The sequence below is a fragment of the Saccopteryx leptura genome, chromosome 2 (assembly GCF_036850995.1).
Source record: "Saccopteryx leptura isolate mSacLep1 chromosome 2, mSacLep1_pri_phased_curated, whole genome shotgun sequence".
Taxonomy (NCBI): Eukaryota; Metazoa; Chordata; class Mammalia; order Chiroptera; family Emballonuridae; genus Saccopteryx; species Saccopteryx leptura.
Window position 1 is genome coordinate 32632871 of NC_089504.1, and position 24393 is coordinate 32657263.

Sequence of the window (24393 nt, forward strand, 5' to 3'; positions counted from 1 at the left end):
GGTCAGATGGACACACTTTTGTTATTTCTGAGAGCACTCTCCAACCTTGACCTAAGCTTTGTACTTTGGTCCTTGTACTTTACTTAGGAGGCAATCTCCAGTGTTTCTATATGTTTAGTAACTAGACTATCTTTTCAAGGATATCTGCATCGCAATTGGCCTTGGAAGCTATAGACAGCATCTCCATTCAAGTCAGGAGGATATATTTGTTTGGTGACCAGAATAACAAAGATAATGTATCACTTGGGGATAAAAGTTGGGCCTGTTGCTCAAAGTCTTAATGTGAGATTGGGGTTTTTCTAAGCTCAGGTTTCCTCAGGTGTGACACACACCCTCTGCCTGTGCAGCATCTACCTGAACCTGCCCCCATATCTCCCTATGGGACTTGGGGTAAAAGGGAACCAATGTAAACATAAAGCTCATGATGCTTATTGTACATGAGTAATACACAATCTAAAAAAAATTTGGTCTTGTAGTCTCTTTACCAGCTGAATCTAGATGGCAAGCCAACTTAACAGCTACAACAGCTTGGCTACTTGACAGTATTGTCTTTTGGGTGATCATCAACTAAATGAGTAAATGAGAGAATGAAATTTAGCTGCTGCGTGGAGAGTGGTTTGAAGAGGAAAAGACCTGAATCAGGAAGACTAATAGACTACTTCAGTTAGACAACAGATTATAGTAGACTGAATTAGAATGACAAAATAACAGAGATGGAAAAATGAGCCAAAAAGAGAGAGACCTCAAATGCACACCGATTCCCCATGAATCCTTGGCTGACCGTTGAATTTGAAAGGCATGGGGTCTACAGAAACCAACAAATGGAACATTGAAAAAGCTGTCAGAGATTTTGGCTACTACCCAACACAAAAGAGACAGAATTTGGAGTTTGAGTCCCACCTAGTTAGAGGGTTTGGTACTTATCTCAGGCTTTTCACTGAAATCTCAGACAATCCAGGCCTTTTTTGTGGACTATGAATAGATAGATCAAAGAGATTCAACTGAAGACTATTAAAAAATTGAACTCAACAGGTTCAGGGGGTTGATTAGCCATTTTAAACTGCCAGATAAAACAAAATAAACAAATAAAACCAACACTCTTTAGAGCAGTGGTTTTCAACCTTTTACACGTGGGGACCGGTGAAAATAGGAGAATTATTTCGGGGATCACTAAGGCAGAAATCAGCCTGAGCATACGCGAACTCAAATAAGATCACTGGGTCAGTAATCTTCATACAACATCACGGTGGTTAACTCTCTCTCAGACCAGCACGAAACATCTGGGCACCGGTCTGTGGACTGGCGGTTGAAAAACACTGCTTTAGAGGATAGGAGAATGAAAAGTCCTAATATTGTAGCATCCAAAATTCTCTGAGTATACAATAAAAAATTACTACACATGCAAAGAAACAGAAAAACAGGACACAGTGTTAAGAGAAAAAATAATTAATATAAATAGATTTCAAGATGATGCCAATGTTGAAATTAGTACACAGGACTTTGAGAAGCTATAAAAGAAAAGATGGTCAAATGACTGCCCAGATGAAGAAATCTCAGCAAAGAAAACATAACCGTAAAAGGAACCAACTAAAATTCTAGAACTGAAAAGTACAATGTTGGAAATGTAAAAATCACTGCATGGACTTTTTACTTTTGGTTTTACTATTGAAAACCAAAGCTAAAAAAGAAAATATTGAAAGAAACTAGAAAAACAAACATCACCCATCATTACACACATGGGAAGAATAGGAATGATAGTGTGACAGAAATAATGGAGACCAGAAGACAATGAAATGATATATTTAACTTATGTTTGTTATAAGAAATAGTACAATATTCCAAAAGATGCAAATTGTCAACTCTAATGCAACCTCGGAGAAGTACTAAAAATATTAAAAAATATTTGATTATTCCAAAAAAGAGCAGGTTGAAAGGAACATGAAGAGATGTCTCAAACAGAAAATAAAATAAAATGGAAGACTGAAATTCAACCATATCAATAATTCATTAAATGGAAATGGACTAACCATCCAACTAAAATGCAGATATTGTCAGATTAGGTAAAACAAACAAAACAAAACAAAACAAAAAAAACAAAGAAAAACTCAACTTCATGCTGTCTACAAGAATTCTACTTTAATATAAAGACACAGGCCCTGGCTGTTTGGCTCAGTGGTAGAGTGTTGGCCTGGCATGTGAATGTCCCAGGTTTGATTCCCAGTCAAGGCAAACAGGAGAAGTGACTATTTGCCTCTCTACCCCTCCCCATCTGCCTTCTCTCTCTCTTTCCCTCTCACAGTAAGACACTGAAAATAGCTCAGTTGCAAGCATGGCCCCAGATGGGCAGAGCACTGGCCCCAGATGGAGGTTGTCAGGTGGATCCTGGTCAGAGGGCATGTGGGAGTCTGTCTCTCTGTCTCCTCTCCTCTCACTTGAAAAAGAAAATAAATATGTGGAACTCCTGGGTTTGATTCCCAGTCAGGGCACACAGGAGAAGCGCCCATTTGCTTCTCCATCCTTCCCCCTCTCTTTCCTCTCTATCTCTCTCTTCCCCTCCTGCAGCCAAGGCTCCATTAGAGCAAAGTTGGCCTGGGTGCTGAGGACAGCTCCATGGCTTCCACCTTTAGGAGCTAGAATGGCTTCGACTGCAGCAGAGCAACGCCCCAGATGGGCAGAGCATTGCCCTCTGGTGGGCATGCCGGGTGGATCCCAGTTGGGCACATGAGGGAGTCTGACTGCCTCCCTGCTTCTAACTTCGGAAAAATACAAAAAAAAAAAAAAAAGAAAGAAAAAAAAAGAAAGAAAGAAAAAGAAAAAGAAAAAAAAAAATAAGCCCTGGTTGGGTAGGTCAGTTGGTTAGAGGTTTGTCCCAATATGCCAAGGTTGTGGGTTCAATCCTTGGTCAGGGAACATAGAAGAATCAACCAATGAATGCGTAAATAAGTTGAACAACAAATCTATATTTCTCTCTCTCTCTCCTCTCCTTTCCTCTCTTTCTTCCCCTTTCTCTCTCTCTCTCCCCCTTCCTCTCTCTCAAAAATCAATAAATTAAAAAAAATTAAGGACAGGTAAGTTGAAAATAATAGAACTTATATCTTAAATGATAATCATAAGAAAGTTGGAGTAACTACATTAATATCAGATAAAGTAGACAATAAGGTATTTACAGACTTTCAAAGTACTTCTCCACAAATATTTATTAATTACAAAGATGAAAAAGTACCTCTACAGTAGAGAAAAGCAAACACTACATTAATTGAACGAGTAAACATCACCAGGAATGGGAAAAATAAAAATTCTGTGACACCTGACACGATTCAATGAGAACAAAGCATCGCTTCTATCTCTGCTAATATGAGTAACATAAGTCTGATTATAAGAACATATCTAACAAACTCAAATTGAGAGACTTTTATCTAGCCTATAATTTTCAAATGTGTCAACACCATTAAAGTTGGGGAAAAATTAGACATATTTCCACCTTGAAGGAGGCTAAAGAGACTTGAAAACTAAATGCAGTATGTGATTTTGAACTTAACCCTCAAGGATATTATTGGAATAATAATGTAGTCTGAGGATTAGACAATAGTTCTGTATCAATGCTAACTATTTTATTTTAATAGTTATATTGTAGTAAGGTTGTGGAAAGTCCTAGTTTCTAGAAAATACAAACTAGAAAAATGAACGTGAAGAGGTGTCAGGTGAGCAATTTACTCTCAAATGGTTCAAAGGAAAAAGTGTTTGTTGTACTGCGCTTGCAATTTTTCTGTAAGTGTGACATAGTTGTAAAATTTTTAAAATAAAGTCAGTTTGCACATTAAAGATCTGAACACCACTATCAACCACATTAGCCTAACTGCTATTTTATAGAACATTCCCAACAACTGCAGAATACAACTGGATTTGTATTGTGTGTGTGATGTGTGAGTGTTTTACACATCCACGCTGGAAGATATCATTTGAAGTTACATAGGTTTAGTATCCAAAGGGGTATCTAACTAAATAAAACTGGGAGCCTATGTTAGCTTGTGTCGGTTTCAGGATCTGTTCCTTTATATAAATGGCATTCGCATGCCTTCCTCCCCAATTCTGAAAACACATGGTTCCTTATTCCCTTCACTATGAATAAGGCCGACGTCTGACAGCTTCACAAGGCTGACAGGGTTACCCAACAGCCCACCCTCCCTATTCTCAATCCAATTAGACTTCTAATCCTCCAGATGAAAGGCCCAACTGCTCACGTTCCTCATGACAACGACAGCTATTGATTATTTGTCACCGCAGCTAACACCTTCCCTGTCGAGGCTGCTCTGACAGAAGCAAACCTACCAAATTAGACAGCACTTTATCTGCCCTGGAGGCCAAATGGCACAACAAGTAAAGGCTAATAAATGGTATAAAAATGAACAAATCATAACATTATGACAAGCTGATCGTTGCCAGCAGCCTCCTTGCTCAAGTTTGATGTTCTGTTAGACTTGCTCCTCTCTTCCCCTCTGCTCCAGCTCCAACTTTGACTGAATTAAAGGCCAGAACAATTAAGGCATTTGACCAGCAAAGATAAGCCAATTGAAGTATCACCAAGGGATGTAAATGTCAATAACTGACTGCCATTTGTCAATACAAACATTCTGGAGATGCAAATCTGCAGGCTGCAGCTCTCCACGAGGTTGCACGGACTCACTTCCCAGGGAGGGTCAGCTCCAATGGACAGCCTGTGGCTATTTAACCAGGACGAAAGAAAAAAAGAAATATATGATCCCAAGAGAGGAAGTATTCTATGATGAACAAGCAGGATGATTAGGGTGAGGGCAGAGGACTGCATTAGGAAAGGAGGGAGAGCAAAGCAGAGCCATTCTTCCTTTTAAAAAAATATCCTAATATTAGGCAACTGGAATATCATCATGTATCTTTAGTTGAGAACACAGGCACATGAAAGAAATGCTGGACCACCTGGGAAAGCTAATGAAGCTATAACTTTAGAGGTACACTCATTCATTGAATGAATACTGTTTGATCACCCATCATGTATAAGACATTGTTCTAGACAATGAGGAGAAAGCAGTGAAGAAAAAAACAGACCAAAGAAATCCCTGACTTCATGGAGATTATATTCTAGTGGGGTGTTGGTCAAATAAGTTTGTAAATATGATATATATGTTTGCTCGCTTATAGTTTGCATTGTGTGTGGGGGACAGGCTGTAAACTGCCCAGTCTTTATAGCCTGAGGCTTAGTTTTAAGACTAAGCTTTTCCCCACACCAGGGGTCAGGAACCTATGGCTCGCGAGCCAGATGTGGCTCTTTTAATGGCTGCATCTGGCTCGCAGAAAAATCTTTAATAAAAAAAAATAACGTTAAAAATATAAAACATTCTCATGTATTACAATCCATTCATTTCCTACCACTCATGTTCATGGTTGCAGGTGGCTGGAGCCAATCATAGCTGTCCTCTGGGACAACACCAAATTTTTATTGGATAATGCGTAATGTACACGGGTCATTGTATGGCTCTCACGGAATTACATTTTAAAATATGTGGCATTCATGGCTCTCTCAGACAAAAAGGTTCCTGACCCTTGCCCCACACCTTTGATTGATTGCATGATGTGGGGTGGTGCACTCTCATGAGGAATCCCATTATGCCTCAGATAAGTGACTTTGTATCAGAGACTTCCTTGTTTGTATATTGGATTAAAAGGTTTTGGTTTCTACACTATAAAGTGGGACAGAGCAGGAGCTTGCTCTCTCTTGGTTCCTGAGATTAGCATTAGAGGAGAGAGCAGAGAGGAGAGCAGAGAAAGGCCACGTGGAGGAGGCCAGGAGAAGCAGCCAAGATGGTGGAGTGCTAAAGAAGCCAGTTTGTGCAGAGAGAAGAAGATAGGGAACAGAGGTAAATAAGGCTGGCGAGGTAGACACTTTTGATTCTAGGAAACTTGGATAAGTCAGTAGCTTTGTGAGCACTGAATGAGTGGGTTTTGGAGCCCAGTGTGTATTTTTACTTGCCGGCTGGGTACAAGCTAGGATTAAAGGTAATGGCCCACCAGTTCTTGGTTCCATTGTTTCATTACTGACTGTCCGAATCAAATGCGAACCTGCATGAGCCAGGCGGCTGTGATGGTGGCCGTGGCTACTGGCCTTACACTAAACAAAGTAAGTAAGTAAAAATGTAGTAATTTATATAGTATTAAGTGCTAGGGGAAAAGAAATAAAGCAGAGTAGAGAGAATAAAATGTGTGAAGTTGAGCGGGCATTAGCTAGGATAGCCAGGGCAGGCGTCATTAAAACAGTGACTTCTGGCCCTGGCCGGTTGGCTCAGCGGTAGAGCATCGGCCTGGTGTGTGGGGGACCCGGGTTCGATTCCCGGACAGGGCACATAGGAGAAGCGCCCGTTTGCTTTTCCACCCCCACCCCCTCCTTCCTCTCTGTCTCTCTCTTCCCCTCCCGCAGCCAAGGCTCCATTGGAGCAAAGATGGCCTGGGCGCTGGGGATGGCTCCTTGGCCTCTGCCCCAGGCGCTAGAGTGGCTCTGGTCGCGGCAGAGCGATGCCCGGGAGGGGCAGAGCATCACCCCCTGGTGGGCAGAGCGTTGCCCCTGGTGGGCGTGCCAGGTGGATCCCAGTCGGGCGCATGCGGGAGTCTGTCTGTCTCTCCCCATTTCCAGCTTCAGAAAAGTACAAAAAAGGAAAACAAAAAACAAAAAAACAGTGACTTCTGAGTACTTCGAAAGAACTAATGAAAGTAAGAGTGGAACACAGAGACACTCACTGGGATAGCTTTCCTGTCAGAGGGACGAGCAAATGCAATAGTTGCGAGGCAGGAAGAACATTCTTTGCTTCTAGGAGGAACTGCACTGAGCAGAGCAGCTTATGCAGAGAAAATGAGAGGAAGGCTGGAAATAAGATCATATAGATAACAGGGGATTCAAAACATTTAGGGCCTTATAAATCACAGGAAGTGTGGGCTTTTGCTTGGAGATGGAAAACCTTTGGAGGGTCTGGCGCAGAGGAGTGACATGATTTGACTTGGGGTTTTACAGGATCATTCTGGCTGACGTGACAGGCCTAGACTGCAGGGGGCAAGAGCAGAAGTCAAAGGCCAGTTAGGAGGCCCCCTCAATAATCCAAGCAAAGCTACTATAGTAATCCAACCCAAGATGCTGGTTGCTACGACCAGGGTAGTGGCAAAGGGGTGTCGGGAATGGCTCAATTCTGGATAATTTTTAGAAGGTAGAGCTGACAAGATTTGCTGATGGACATTAGTCTTACATAAGAGAACAGAATTTGGCATTAAAATGGGTGCTCAGCACATGCTAGTTGAACTGAATTCTCTATCTGGCAGTTCTATGAAAAATGCTAGGCTTCGAAGCAAGAGAGCCGTGTCAAGCCAAATTTTTAAAAGATGAATGGAAGCAAAGTCTCTGGAGTCATATCTATGTTTGAATCCTGGGCTCTGCTATTTAATGAAACATTACTCAAGCTCTTCAAGTCTCCATTTCTTTATCTGTACTGTGTTACTCTATCATTCTCACCAGTTGGAAGTGCCGAGGTCGCTGGCTCTGACATGGGCTCATCGGCATGGGGTTGCTGGCTTGAGCGGGAGATCATCCACATGATCCCAAAGCTCACCAGCTTGAGCCCAAGACTCCTGGCTTGCGCAAGGGGACACTGACTTGGCTCCAGTCACGGCACGTACGAGAAGCAATCGATGTACAACTAAAGTGAAAGGAACTATGTGTTGATGTTTCTCACCCTTTGTCTCCTTCTTGACTCTCTCTCTCTCTTTCTCTCAAAAAAAATAAAATAAAATAAGATATATAGTATAAAGCCTGATACATATTAAACACTAAAAGCATATTTGTTGCACAATTGAATAAATGAATTTCATACTCATCAGAACTAGAACGGTGAACAAATGGCCTGAATGATTACATAAAAGTTATAAATCTTAGTTACCACTGATGTCGTTGGTTAGAGTATACAAGTATAAAGAAATAATAAAGCAGCATTTTAAGTTAGCAAAGCTAATTTTAGTAGCAGTGTTTTTTGTTTTGTTTTGTTTTGTTTTTTTCATTTTTCTGAAGCTGGAAACGGGGAGAGACAGTCAGACAGACTCCCGCATGCGCCCGACCGGGATCCACCCGGCACGCCCACCATGGGGCGACGCTCTGCCCACCAGGGGGCGATGCTCTGCCCATCCTGGGTGTCGCCATATTGCGACCAGAGCCACTCTAGCGCCTGGGGCAGAGGCCACAAAGCCATCCCCAGCGCCCGGGCCATCTTTGCTCCAATGGAGCCTTGGCTGCGGGAGGGGAAGAGAGAGACAGAGAGGAAAGTGCGGCGGAGGGGTGGAGAAGCAAGTGGGCGCTTCTCCTGTGTGCCCTGGCCGGGAATCGAACCCGGGTCCTCCGCACGCTAGGCCGACGCTCTACCGCTGAGCCAACCGGCCAGGGCAGTAGCAGTGTTTTAATGATTAAGCTTTTCTGCAGGAAGGATCTATTTTGATATCAAAAATTAGGGTGAAAATTCTGGTGACTCGTATGTGGGAGAAATGACAGTTATACTGAATGACTGACTGCATGATCCAAAGGACCCTGACGGCTTGCATGATGAACCCAGTTCAATTTACCAATCATTAACTGAGTATTTGTTAAGTACTAGGCACTAGAAATAAAAAGATGACCATGACACTCTTCCTGATATTAAGATGCTCATTGTCTGTGGGGAAATCGCATGTGTAAACAAATACTTTTCAGTGTGATAGTTGATATCACAGTGGTTGTTGAGTACACAGGCACTAGAGGAACAAAGGAGGGAATGGTAAACTCTACCTAAGTAAGTCTGAAAAGTTCAACTAAGTAATTAAATCTGGATACAATAAGATGCTCCACTTGGGCCTAAAACCACAACAATCTGAATACAAAATTAGTATAAAGCAGGCTTTGAGATTTTATGTGAAAAATGTTAAGCATGAATCAACTGTATTTAGTAGCCAAAATGTTCATGGTCATCAGGCCAACATTGTATTCTACTCTAGATGTCTTATTTCAGGGGTATTTGGGCAAATGTGTGCATATATGGTTAAAAAAAAGGATTAGGAAAGGAAGGAGACTTGAAAGCTACTATATGAAGAAGGAATAGATAAGAGTAAAATGGTAGAAAAAAATTCCTTCACTTGGTCAGAACAATTATTTTATGGAGAGATATGTCAGCTCGTGTCACTCCTTAGCTCAGAACCTTGCAACGCCTCCTCATCCCATTCGGAGTGAAAACATTCCTGACAGTGGCCAGAAGGCCCTACAGGATGTGGTGTCCCTGTCTTTCATGTCCTCATCACCTGCTGCTCTCCCCCTGCTCGCTCATTATAGCCATCTGGCCTCCCTGTTATTCCGCAAACATCCAGGCATGTTCCCATTTTAAGGGGTTTGTTCTCACTGTTGCTTCTGCCTGGAACAATAGAATGTTCTTCCCTCAGCCATTCACATGGCTAACTTCCTCATCTCCTTCAAGTCCTGCTTCAAATGTCAACATCTCAATGAAGGCGATTTGACTACCTTACTCAAGTGTATGACCCGCTCTCCCCAGTCGTCTCTCTCCTGCCTTTCCTGATCTCCCTCACTTTAGCATATTGGTTATGTTTCTGTTATCATGTCAGTAAATGATTATTTGGGCTTTGTAAAAGTTTAGCATTCAAAGGAGGTTTAAGGGCCCTGTGACAGGTGATGGGGAAAATGTTGTACCCAGGGGTTGACAAAATTCATACTATAGAAATAGTAGCCCCTCTGGGTCCCCCTTACCATCTTTTCAACAGTAAAATATGAGTAGAAAATAATTATATGCACAAATATGGTCTTATGATGTAAGAATGTAATTAGCAAACTGATGCTCAAGTTTTCTTGGAACTGATATTGAAGAGGTTCAGAATAGGCCCCGCTAAGATGTGACACTTTGACATGTATATTTTTCTGAGCTTTACCCTGTGAGCTCATGAGAAATTTTTATCCTTCTCTTCAAAAATTTAAATATCCAAATGATGTGGAGTTGTTTTCTCTAAATCTATGTACTTTGGTTGACCAATGTCACCCTGTTAAATTTAATTGTCTAAATAAAAATAACTAAATTTAACAAAATTTAAATGTAAGGTCTTGCCCATCATAAGAGTTATTACCAGAAATAATGTTTTATGACTTTATAGCAGGGCAAACTTCTAATTACTGACCATCTGCTCATACCCTGTGAAAGACCTTCCTCCCCTCCGAAGCTGCAAGGTGCCTCACCTCATCCTTAGCTCAGAATGACATATATGCCTTATTTATTTATTTATTTATTTATTTTGTATTTTTCTAAAGCTGGAAACGGGGAGAGACAGTCAGACAGACTCCCGCATGCGCCCGACCGGGATCCACCCGGCACGCCCACCAGTGGGGATGCTCTGCTGCAACCAGAGCCACTCTAGCGCCTGGGGCAGAGGCCAAGGAGCCATCCCCAGCGCCCGAGCCATCTTTGCTCCAATGGAGCCTTGGCTGCGGGAGGGGAAGAGAGAGACAGAGAGGAAGGAGGGGGGGGTGGAGAAGCAAATGGGCGCTTCTCCTGTGTGCCCTGGCCGGGAATCGAACCCGGGTCCCCCGCACGCCAGGCCGACGCTCTACCGCTGAGCCAACCGGCCAGGGCCCATATATGCCTTATTTTAACTTTCCGTCTCTGTATCTGGGGTCTCTGACTCTCTCAGTATGAGGTTCCCATACCTATGTAATTATACTTGGTTATTTTCTCTTGTTAATCTGTCTCATGTAGATTTAATTATTACACCAGGCAGAAGAACTTAAAAGGGTATAGAAAATTTTGTTCCTCCCGCACAATGTTATATACAAAATTAAAGTAAATGGATCTGAAGCTCCTTTTTATCAGCTGTAAAAATATTTGCTGGCCTGTGCCCAGAGTTTAAAAGAAATCAGCATGACTCTAATGAAAAACAAGCTGTAGGTCTCAGAGAAATTCAAGATATACTCTTTCTTTTCCTTTTAGCTTTTGATTGGTTTCCATGGGAATCCAGGCTGTGGAGATCTCTAACCTATTCATGGAAAGCAGATGCTTGTATTTTCGTGACTTAGTAAAAGCCGTGGTCAGTGAAGAGATAAAGATGATTAGAAAATGAATATGGTTGTAAGAAATATGATCATGTTCAAACAAAATTCTGCAAGCCACGTAGATTTTAAAATATAATCTGCAAGGACAGTCTACTGTGCTTGAAAGGTATTATATCATAAAGAAAGAAACACGAACCTAAAGGCAGAAGCTCAAATTCTGAATCTGGCCCATGAGAAAGAAACTCGTAGGTAGTTCTTTGGGGCTTTGACTAGGAAAGTGGATTTGGAGATTAGTCTAGGTCAGAAGAACCAGAAGTCTGAGAAAGTAAGCTTCCAGAGAGCATGGGAGTGCTCTTTCACTGGAGCTTTAGAGGAACACTGAGCTGGGAATCAGAAAAACAAAGTAACTCCTGGCCCTACAAATGACAAAGTGGCCTTTAAGTACTCAAACTATACCTCACTTTACTTATATAGAAAAATAGATAATTTGACTATTTTAACTGTTATGAAAGTAAATAAAATATATTTTTCTTATTAGAGCTATGTTAGAAAAATTCAATTAAAATTTGTAATGTTGTTCCTTGTGACAATAAATTTCATCCATGTAAGTAGAAGTATATTAAGTATAATCAAAGTATTAAAGGACAGTCATGATTTTATTTCAATTCTCAGATGAAAACAGAACAAGTCCGGTTTTGGTTGGAACACTTAATTTGATTATTTGAAAAACAGTTTCTAAACCGAAAAAGCAAAGGACAGGTTTAGAGATAGTTTCTGAATACTCAGAAGGGGACAAACTTGATGCTAATTTGGAAACCTGAGAAGTTGGAATGTAGTGAAGCAAAGATTCTTTAGATTAGTGCTCTGCCTGCCTGCAAAAGGTAGCCTCGCTGGGGTGGGAGTCAAATGGGTTAAACAGCAAGGGCTGTCTAACTAACATCACCCACCCCAGTCCAGAGATTTCTCAAGAGATCAAGATTCCTGAATGTAAGCGTTCCACACACTCAGACTTTTCTGTGTTTCTAGGTAATGGCACTGCAAATGTCTCTGGAGCTTTCTTTTTAGAAGCACACCAACAGGTAAACCTTTCTTGGTTTGTGGTAGCATGTACTTATTAAATTGTTTTTAAATGCACTGAGAGAATATAGCCCCGGAGAAGCCTAGAAGTACCCACTAAACACCTCCAGGTGATTCTGATGGATGCTCAAGTTTGAGAACCACTGGATTAGAACTTGGACACAAGCTTTCACTAAGCTTCCGAGGCAAAGGCTGGGGAAATATAACTTAAGTGCTTCAAAGCCTAGGCTAGTAACCATTCTTGATTCCATTTCCCATTATACCACCTACAAATCATGGTCACCAAGATCCGGTCATCTTACCATTTTTTATAATAATTTTTTTATTGAGGTATAATATATAAACCATATACAGTAGTACATAATTCTCAGTATAGAGGTGGAGAAGTTTTTATGTAACCAACATGCAGTTCAAAATACAGAGCATTTCCAGCACCCCCAAATGCCCTTCATGCCCTCTTTCAGTCAAAATGTATCCCTTGACTAACCATGGATCTTATTTGAATTACCATAGTTTTGCTTGCTCCTGAAATTCATGTAAATATCATGTGTCTGACGGTTTTTTTTGTATTTTTCTGAAGTGAGAAGCGGGAGGCAGACAGACAGACTCCCGCATGCACCCAACCAGGATGCACCCAGCATGCCCACCAGGGACGATGCTCTGCTCATCTGGAGTGTTGCTCTGTCGCTAAGGGAGCCATTCTAGTGCCTGAGGCATGAAGGCATCCTCAGTGCCCCGGCCAACTTTGCTCCAATGGAGCCTTGGCTGCAGGAGGGTAAGAGAGAGAGAGAAAGAGAGAGGAGAGGGGGAAGAGTGGAGAAGCAGATGGGCACTTCTCCTGTGTGCCCTGGCCAGGAATTGAACCTGGGACTTCCACATGCTGGGCCAACACTCTACCGCTGAGCCAACTGGCCAGGGCTGTGTCTGACTTCTTTCACTCAACATAATGTCAAGGAAATTCATTCATGTGGTTGAATGTGTCAGTAGTTCATTCTTCTTTATTGTGTAGTATTCCACTGTAGGAATGAACGCACCACACTTTATTCACCCATGTTCCTGTTGATAAGTTTGATAGGTGTTAGGTTTTTTGTCTATTAAAATGTTTGCTATTATAAATAAAGCTTTCATGTTCATTCTCATATATGTATTTTGGTGAAAAAAAACTCTTATCCTCTTAGGTGTTAACTGAGTTGAGGTGTAAATTGCTGTGATATAGTGTGTGTATGTGTGTGTGTGTGTGTGTGTGTGTTTATTTTATTTATTTATTTTTATGTTTAGCTTTTGTAGATATAGTCAGCTTTCCAAAATGGATGCACCAATATACATTACCACCAAAAATATTTGAGAGTTCCAGCTGATCCATATCCTCACCATCAACTGGTACTGTCAGGCTTTTTCATTTTTCATTTTATAGCTTCAAATAGCTTTGTGGAGGTATCTCATTGTGGCTATAATTTATATTTCCCTCATTAATAATGCTGTTGAACACCTTTTCATGTGTCTTTTAGGCATTTAGATATAATGTTTTGTGAATTAGGGCTACATGTTTCAACATGAACAAATCTTAAAACCATGATGCTAGGCCCTGGCCGGTTGGCTCAGTGGTAGAGCGTCGGCCTGGCGTGCAGGAGTCCCGGGTTTGATACCCGGCCAGGGCACACAGGAGAAGCGACCATCTGCTTCTCCATCCTTCCCCCTCTCTTTCCTCTCTGTCTCTCTCTTCCCTTCCCACAGCCAAGGCTCCATTGGAGCTAAGTTGGCCCAGGCGCTGAGGGTGCTCTATGGCTTCTGCCTCAGGGGCTAGAATGGCTCTGGTTGCAACAGAGCAACGGCCCAGATGGGCGGCATCGCCCCCTGGTGGGCATGCCAGGTGGATCCCAGTCAGGCACATGAGGGAGTCTGTCTGACTGCCTCCCAGTTTCCAACTTCAGAAAAATACAAACAACAACAACAAACAAACAAACAAAAAACATGATGGTAAGTCAAAAAAGCAAGTTGGGGGGTGGCACACAGTATACAACCATTTATATAAAGATTTTAAGCATGTAAAATAATATTATTTTGTATGAATATTTACACAGAAAAATATACATGGAAACTAAAAGCACAAAAACTAAGTTCTGGTGAAGAGGCAGAAAAAGAGGGAAATGCGATTTTGAAAGTTTGTTTTATTTTATTTAAAAAAATCAGAAGCAGGCCCTGGCCAGTTGGCTCAGTAGTAGAGCGTCAGCCCAGTGTTTGGACGTCCTGGGTTCAATTCCCGGTCAGGACACACAGTAGAGGCACCTGTCTGCTTCTCCACCCTTCCCCCTCTCCTTTCTCTTTATCTCTCTCTTTCCCTCCCAGAGCCAAAGATCCATTGGAGCAAAGTAAGCCTGAGTGCTGAGGATGACTCCACCGTCTCTGCCTCAGGCACTAGAATGGCTCCAGTTGCAACAGAACAATGCCCCTGATGAGCAGAGCATCGCCCCCTAGTGGGCTTGCTGGGTGAATCCCAGTCGGGTGCATGCGAGAGTCTGTCTCTCTGCCTCCCTGCTTCTCATTTCAGAAAATTACAAAAAAAAAAAAAAAAAAATCAAAAGCAGAATTTTTTTTTTTTTTTGTATTTTTCTGAAGCTGGAAACGGGGAGAGACAGACAGACAGACTCCCACATGCGCCCGACCGGGATCCACCCGGCACGCCCACCAGGGGGCGACGCTCTGCCCACCAGGGGGCGATGCTCTGCCCCTCCGGGGCATCGCTCTGTTGCGACCAGAGCTACTCTAGCACCTGGGGCAGAGGCCAAGGAACCATCCCCAGCGCCCAGGCCATCTTTGCTCCAATGGAGCCTCGCTGCGGGAGGGGAAGAGAGAGACAGAGAGGAAGGAGAGGGGGAGGGGTGGAGAAGCAGATGGGCGCTTCTCCTGTGTGCCCTGGCCAGTAATCGAACCCGGGACTTCTGCACGCCAGGCCGACGCTCTACCACTAAGCCAACCAGCCAGGGCCGTAGAATTTTTTTTTAAGTGAAAGGAGGGGAGCTAGTGAGACAGACTCCTGTATGTACCCAACTGGGATCCACTGGGGCAAATGCTCGAATCAACCGAGCTATCTTCAGTGCCCAGAGCTGACACTTAAACCACTGGCTGTGGAAGAGGGAAAGAAGGGCAAGAGGGGGTGGGGGTGGAGAAGCAGATAGTCGCTTCTCCTGTGTGCCCTGACTGGGAATCCAACCCTGGACAGCCATATGGCAGGCCAATGCTCTATCCACTAAGCCACTGGCCAGGGCCAAAAGCAGAAATTTTTAAAATTCACTGTTATCTCTTTTGGGAATTAAGTACCTCAGTGTTTTTTATGTTACTTTCTATTCTTATCTATAAGTTTAAAATAATTAATTTTAAAAATCGAGCAAAGTAAATTCAGGCATATGAAAAAAGAATGATGAATAATTTATTAAGAGAACTGAAAGGAAAACGGACTCAATCTCTTCACCCAATGATGACTGGACTAGAACATCCTGAAGGACTTTTCTTTCTCTGACACCTACTGATTCCTCTTCGACCGAGCGCGCAGCTTCGGGAGGGACGCACATGGAGCGGTGAGGGAGGAAGGGGACACCTGCCTAGCCAGCCAGATCAGCCGAATCAACCCTGGCGATCAATGGGGTGACAGATGTCGCAGCCAGATCGCCCTCACATCCGACACCTACTGATTCCTAAAGAGTATTTGATTTTTATACCTGTGCACTATGATTAGGAGCAATAGTATTGATAACTTACATTCTTAGAGGGTATATTTTCCCTTCAAGCAAAAAGCATTATACCGAAGGACACATCTTTCCTATCTACTACATAGGGAAAAGTATTATCCCATTTTATAGATGAAGAAATTGAGGCATACAAGAGTGATATATGTTAAGAAATTAAGCTCATAGAGTCTTACAAAATTCTACTTACAAAATTGTGAGAGGATGGGTTAGACAATAAAAAGGAGTAACTATAATTAGTTCAAACTTCAACAGTTTTAAAAGACCATACCATTCATGATGAATGTATTTGATGTTCACATTTATTGATTGATTGATTCATCCCTTCGTTCATGTATCCATTAAATAAATGCTAACTGAACTGTTTTAAGACTGGAACTATAAAATCAAATAAGGCATGGTGTCTTCCTCAAATAGCATTATGGGGATGGAATATAGATAAATCTATAATTAAAAGTGGTAGGTAAATAGTTATGGTAGAGACATACATGTACTGAGAGGGAATACAGGAAATATATAGAGTTCAATGGGTCCAGTGAGTGGATTGTTTAGTATATAGGTGGGTAAATGTGAGAAAACCCAATACTTATTTTTTCTGAAAACTTTTAGAGGTATTCTAGTCTTCTCCTTTACTCTTTCGTAAATCATTACCATGAAAACAACATATTTTGAAAACTGAAAATTAATATTCAGTTTTCACTGATGAACAAAGAATTCTGTTTATGTTTTTAAAAAAGAAAAATAATAACAACACAACCATAACCTGGAGCTTCTTTAATTTTTTTGTTTAACATGATATAATTTTTTCAAAGTGGGTAGTGTTAATCTTCTTGAAAGCAAATTAATAACCCCTGGAAGATTAAAAATGCATAACTATGAACATTTAGTAAGACTGCTAGAGCTTTTTTATCCTTATTAACAAATAAATGTATCTGTGGAAGTCAGAGAAATAGTAGCTTCCCTGGAGCAAAACATTTCTAACAATTAGGTATCTTCTTTGAGAAACCCAGAAAAGGTCTGACTGATTGCTTTCTTGGATTAAACTGAGGGCACTAAATGAAAAACAAATTAGGTACAGATGTTCAGTTTATTGAGATTAATTTTATTCTCGTGGGTACCATTTCCTTAGCTGCTTGGACTAATAGCAATTTGTTTCCAGAGAAGTGACTATGTGTCAAAATAACTAAGCCAATCACCACAGTTCAATAAGTTTTTCCCATATATGTATTTTGAGAGTGGATAAATGTTTCTAATAAACAAAATGTCTAGCATTTGTATTAATAATGACTTTCTATATAAGTAACATAATATATATTCATGCATTCAACCAAGACATGTCAGATACTATGTTAGATTCTGGGGGATTCAAAAATAAATAAAACAAGGCTTTTGCCTGGAGCTCTAATCTAGTGTGAAACAGACGAGTAAGCAATAATTACAGTACAAGATAATGGGGCTCTGACAGAGACATGAAGAAAACGCTATGGGAACATGAGTTTTTCAGCCTCAAGAGAGATAACATAATATAGTTCACTATCACAAAAAGGCAAAAACAAAATAAATAACATACGAGAATGGTTGTTCTTCAGGTCAATAATAATAACAATGACTATTTACATGTTATGGCTGTCGATATTTTATAAAAAAAGTTAGGTATTGTAAGGTAGATAGGTCAGCATTCATTATTATTTAATATCTTTATCCATGATCTTTGTAAACAATTTAAGAGTAGGAAGCATGCCTTTTACCTTTTTATTTCAAGTCCTAGCACAGTACTTGTTACATAGTAAGTTTTAACATGTTGAAAGAATGAATGCATCTAAGTATATATGAATATTGATGATTACATAGATGCCAGACTTCTGAGTTCACAATTAACAGAATTAAGTGGCTAGGCAATACTTGAAAATAATATTTGGTATCCAATATATCAGAGAGGTTCTACTAAACAAAGGGAGATGAAGTTTAATAGGGATCAGTACTGACAATACTTATCCAGAGCAGACATATGAGATTCATTTTTTTAATAATCTCTCTAGGTATATAATCATGACGACATAGTAGACATTTGGTAACTACTTACTGAATGAACAGTTCTACTGCCACAAATATCTCTTGGATCTAATTCCTCCTCTCTACATAGCTTTCTATGTACTTCCACTCTGTTCTTCCCAAGTAGCCTTAGTTGCCATTATTAATGTCCCTAAAGTGTTTTGTGTAATTCTTATTTTCATATTTCCTAAGTGGCTCCCTAGTAGTTAGGACCCTTCTTTTAAAAAATATAACTTTTAGCCCTGGCCGGTTGGCTCAGCGGTAGAGCGTCGGCCTAGCGTGCGGAGGACCCGGGTTCGATTCCTGGTCAGGGCACACAGGAGAAGCGCCCATTTGCTTCTCCACCCCTCCGCCACGCTTTCCTCTCTGTCTCTCTCTTCCCTTCCTGCAGCCAAGGCTCCATTGGAGCAAAAATGGCCCGGGCGCTGGGGATGGCTCTGTGGCCTCTGCCTCAGGCGCTAGAGTGGCTCTGGTCGCAACATGGCGACGCCCAGGATGGGCAGAGCATCGTTCCCTGGTGGGCAGAGCGTTGCCCCATGGTGGGCGTGCCGGGTGGATCCCGGTCGGGCGCATGCGGGAGTCTGTCTGACTATCTCTCCCTGTTTCCAGCTTCAGAAAAATGAAAAGAAAAGAAAAAAAATATATATATATATATAACTTTTTAAAAAGTATAGGAAGTACATAGTACTAAAGCCTGGCACTGGCCCACATCAGATGCTAACTGGCTGTAAATTAATAAGCAAGGTTGTTCTGAGAAAATGAGTTATTCATATGCTTTAAAATGAGAATAGATGAATCCCTACATAAAAATATATTTGTTATATAATAAAGACTTGAACAGGAAAGAAAATATAGAGTAATTTTAAAACAGTCTCTGCTCAGTTCTTTAGTCTCCCGGCTGTTGTTTACTGCTGGGGCTTGCAAGCCTCCCCTCTAAAAAGCACAGGTTAGAAATCTGCTAATGATTTGTGAAGAGGATGAACCCATATTTTTGGGTTCCTTCTCTGCAGTCCCCTTCTCTCTGGGATTTTGCCCTGCTAACTCCAAACTCTATCCAGGTTTCTCAGCCTGAGATCACAGCTTCCTGCTAGGGGTGTATTCTTTTGCATGCCATTTTGGAAAATGCTCTCAAGGAAAAAGGCAGAATGTATGTGGAGCTAATTTCACACGCTTCCCTTCTCTGAGTGATTGCCGTTTCTTAGATCATGCCTATGCTGCCTTTCCTCAATGCATTCAAACAATGTATTGTATATATTTCGTTCAGTTTTTAGAGATGTTTTTGGAAGATGGGTTATTCTAAAGTAAGTGGTCATGATCAGAACTTAGCATAATTTCTTATTGGTTGCTCATCTATTTGATTTCTTTTTTTTTTTATCTTTAAACATTCAATGGTTATTTTATATTGCATTTATAATGATGGCAATATCTAACGTTTTTGATGAAATAAATCTGCTTATTATTTTTGCTCTCATTCATGGTAGATTGTTTCCTCATGTGTTTCACTGTGACATGAGGAAATCCTAGAAGTTTAAGGTGAAGATGTTTTCTCTTAGAATTTGTGCTTGTGTCTGCTCAGAGGAGGGTGTGCTACAGTTCGAGAACATATATCATCTACAACTATTCTTTGGAAATTATTCCTAGACTCTTCACCATCTTCTTTCTGCTTGATCTAAATAAACTTTGCCTTCTTAATAATGTATTTTTGTATGAAGTACAAAATCAAAAACAATACCTAGGCTTGATCTGGACAGACAGTGCTAAAGAATTATTACTAACCTTATTCTGGAAATTCTACTAGCACTTGTGTAACCTAAAGATATAGTACTGCTTTTGGTGAACATGAAAAAACAAACTGCAACTCAGAGATGGGGAAACACATAATTGTCAGGTAGTTGAATGAACTTGAAATTTATTATTTATGAAGTCAGCTATATAAAGTGTGACATGCAAATTAAAGTTCTATTTATTCCTTGACATTAGAAAAATCACAATAAAAAATAAAAAGAAACAAAAAGCAAAAGAAAACAAGGCATTTCATCTCGTGAAGAGACAGCTAAGCTAGTATGTCTGGTTGTGTATTCCCCTTCTCTCAACCTTTTTCATATCACACTACAAAAATGTCTTACTGTTGGATCATTGGCTTCAATCCTCATTTTTTCTCACACGACCTACTGATATTGTTAGGTTCTTCCAACGTACAGTTTTGAAACTGAGTTTTAAACCTAAGTGAATCACAATTTCAAAAATCTAGCACATTCTTAATATTGGGGCTTTTCCCCAATCTGAAATGTTTACTTTACAAAAACAAATTAAATGGAGTTACCCTTCCCAAATGAATAATTTTAACAGCTGACAAGGTTAGGTGAAAGGTTGTAAGTACCTGAGCAGTAGTTAAAAGTGAGATTGAAAATGAGAGAAATTTATTCAAAATTACTATAAAATATAATGAAAAGCAAAGTCAAAGCATTAAGGGTGGAAATAACCTGACAGACCTAACATCTAACTACCATATTCAGCAGTATATATTAATGTCAGTCTCTTTTTACATATTTAACTAATGGAAAGGTATTTTTCTTACCCCTCAATTAATATGCTATATCTGGTTCACATTTTTCATGGGAAATAAATTTGATAGTTTCTGCTGGATCTAACTAATTTTCATTGCTTTTTTACACAAAAAAATACTTAAGTCTAAGATAATGAAAAGAGAAATACCAGGCAGTAGAAATAAATTTTATAGATCAAAACTTTATGTTGGGCAAATAGTTTTCAGGTAAATAAATCTTCAAATAAATCTGAATTTTCCAATTTTATTTTTTTGATATGTTTAATTCTAAAAATCTGATATCTTGACAATGTCTATAAAAATTTGAAATCATTTAAACTGGCAATTGAGTTTTAGGTTTTTAAAAAGTTGAAGATATATTCAGAAAATAATTTCTTTTATGCCACTTACTTTAAGGAAGACTACAGATTTTTATTGTAAAAATAATATTTATTAAGGAAAAAATTTTAAACAGTGAAAAGTACAAAAATTCCTAATATTCCCAATACTTAAACCCAACCACTATTAACATCTTAGTGGGGTGTTTTTTGTTTTTGGGCTTTGCTTTTTCCCAAGCATAAGTTGAGTCATAATATAGTTTAATCATATTGTACAAACAATTTTGATTCCATGTCCCTTGACTTAACCTTGGATCATAAAATAAATTCAGTTGTTCAAGGAATTCAGATGAGTGAAAGGAGCCACTGGTGGTTACTTGTGCCTTAACTCTCGGCAGTTTTAAGACTATTTGTAGAGAAAATATATGAAACTAAGAGTCACGTACTTGTGATTTCTTCGTTTTTAAAATTATTTTTATTTAATTATTCATTTTAGAGAAGAGAGACAGAGAGAGAGGAAGGGGGGAGGAGCAGAAAGCATCAACTCCCATATGTGCCTTGACCAGGCAAGCCCAGGGTTTTGAACCAGCGACCTCAGTGTTCCAGGTCGACGCTTGATTCACTGCGCCACCACAGGTCAGGCGTGATTTCTTTATCATCTGTCCATTGCACAGTTCCATGAACCAAATAGCAATTACCACACCAAATGTTTATACTTCAAAGTAACGTTACATCTACCTTTTGAGCTGCAAGGTGGAGGGCTGTTCTCCGGCTATGGTCGGTTTTATTAACATCTGCCCCTGCCTTCAGGAGAGTATCCGCACAGTCCAGTCTGTCAGCCAACACGCAGTACATGAGTGGTGTTCTCCCAAACTGATCTTCCTTGTCTTTAAGGGCAGCGTTTCCTGTGAGTATAAGAAACAGATGATGATATTTGATAATTGTTGTTTTCACTAGTATGTCTCAGAACTACATTACCTAAGTATTTATCAAACACTGTGCTAAATGCATTGAATATATGATCTCATTTTTACTGACCCTGTGAGATAGATACTATCATCCGGTTTTAGCGAATGAGACTCAAACAAGTAAAGGAAACTTGTTTACGTTACACTGAACGTAGGTAGTGGAGATAAAATTCAAAATGATTATTGACTATAAAGGCCATATTCTGAACTACTGTGTTAGGCTAAATTAACATTTTGAGATATGAAACTACTTACTTTCCTCTCTCATTCCTTTCTTTTGTCAACAAATACTTAGTGCAGACCATACACTAGGATATGTGGTATGTTTTTGAGATATACAAAAACAAATCATGGTTGACCTTCTGTTTTAGACAATATGGATGGAGCAAGTGTGTAGTACCCTGATCCTCCTGCTCTTCACAACTAAACATTGTATGAAAAATATATGAAAGGTGGAGAGAGACTGATTAGAGAACTACAAACTCCAGGAACAGCTTGATGGTGCATGCCATGATGGATTTTTTTTTTTTTTTTTTTTTTTTGAGAAAGAGGTAGAAAGGGGGAGAGGGAAGGAATGGAAAGCATTAACTCATAGTAGTTGCTTTTCATATGTGTAAGGATGGGGTTTTAAACCCACGACCTCAGCATTCCATGTTGACATCTTATCCACTGCACCACCACAGGTCAGGCCCATGATGGATTTTTGTTTTTGTTTTTTGCCATATATATATATATGACCAGCCTGGGTGCTACAGTAGCCCACCAGAAACACTACTGGACACAGACACAGAAACAAACTCCCCCAAGATGTCTACTCCCTCTAGCCAATAGACTGGGAAGAGGGTAGCCCTGCAGGAGTAAAGTCTTTTGACTGCACTTGTTCTATTCAAAGCACATACAACAAAAGAAACTGCAACTGCTCTCTTCTCTGCTGAGTACTGCAGAGACTGAGGGGAAGAGCCTTATGAACCACTGTGCCTCAAATTAAGCAAAAGATGGCAGTGAGGTATCTTACCCCTGCCCAACTAGGGAGTGGGGGAGTATTGTGGAGAGGGGGAAGCTGAAAAAAGCAATTCTTTAAATAGTTGCATGAAGTTGAGGACAACTCAACTGAGAAGCTCATGTGTGAAACTAACCACAATCAAACTAGAAAAACCTTTGAGACTAGAACTCTGGGTAGAATACTGCCAGGCTCTCAACTGGCCTGGGTAGCACAGAGGTGGGGCACACCGAAAGAGCCCTGCAGAGCTCAGAAATATAACTTGAAATTTCAATCACAGTCTACAAAATTGGAACAAAATCTTCATTCAAACCTAAAGAGACTGTCAGTCTACTAAAATAGGATAGGTAAGCAGGACTCAGTCTTATAACATAATACACAAAGTACCCAAGATATAACCCAAAATTACTAGATAAACCAAGAGCCAGGAAAATAGTTACTTAAATAAGAAAAGATAGCCTGACCAGGTGGTGGTGCAGTGGATAGAGCGTCAGACTGGGATGTGGAGGACCCAGGTTCAAGACCCTGAGGTCGCCAGCTTAAGCACGGGCTTATCTGGTTTGAGCAAAGCTCACCAGCTTGGACCCAAGGTCGCTGGCTTGAGCAAGGGGTTACTCGGTCTGCTGAAGGCCCACGGTCAAGGCACATATGAGAAAGCAATCAATGAACAATTAAGGTGTCTCAACGAAAAACTGATGATTGATGCTTCTCATCTCTCCATTCCTGTCTGTCTGTCCCTATCTAGCTCACTCTCTGACTCTGTCTTTATAAAAAAAAAAAAAAAGATAATCAACATTGTGATGATATATACATTAAAATTATGTGACAAGGATTTTAAAGCAACAGTGATGATAAAAATGATCTGACTAGCAACTATGAAACTCTTAAAATGAATGGTAAAACACACAAAGTATCAGCAAAGAAAGAAAATATAATGATGAACCAAACGAAAATTTTAGGATGGTAAATATTTAATAAAAAAGTAAATAACCAAATTAAAAAATTAAAACTTCATTGAATAGGCTCAATAGTAGAATAGAGATGACAGAGGAAAGAATCACTGAACTTGTTATAGACCAACAGATATTTTTCAATCTGAACAACTGATAGAAAGATAGGAATAAAAAAGAATCAACAGAGTCTCAGGGCTCTGTGGGACAGAAACAAAGTACATGCCATTCATATCATCACAGAAAAAGAGGAAAAAGAAGGAAGGGCTGAAAACATATTTGAAGGACCAATGGCTGAAAATAGCCCATACTTTGTGAAACAAACAAACCTAAAGATTTAAGAAGCTGAGCAAAGCTCAGACAGAATAAACCCAAAGAAATCCATGCTGAGTCAGTCACAATCAATTCCGAAAACTAAAGATAAAGGAAAAAACATTAAAATGGCCAGAGACAAATAACACATTATTTATAGAGGAGCAGCAATTCAAATTACTGTGTATTTCTCATGAGAAACTATAGAGCCAGAGGCAATGACACAATATTATCCAAGTGAGAGGGTGGTGGGAGGGGGAAAGAGCTGTTAACCCAGAAATCTATATCCAGTGCTTGCCTAGGACTGGGGATGGGGTTTGAGGGG

General features: G+C 40.2%; 1 protein-coding gene across 4 annotated transcripts in view; it reads right to left on the reverse strand.

Annotated features, from left to right (window-relative positions):
• Nucleotides 1-24393, reverse strand: part of INVS (inversin) — a 138093-nt gene that overhangs the window by 100085 nt on the left and 13615 nt on the right. For all 4 annotated transcript variants that reach the window (XM_066367554.1, XM_066367551.1, XM_066367553.1 and 1 more), the window contains exon 3: nucleotides 21577-21743. In XM_066367554.1, coding sequence (XP_066223651.1) covers nucleotides 21577-21743 — 167 coding nt within the window. The remainder of the gene's footprint in view (nucleotides 1-21576; nucleotides 21744-24393) is intronic.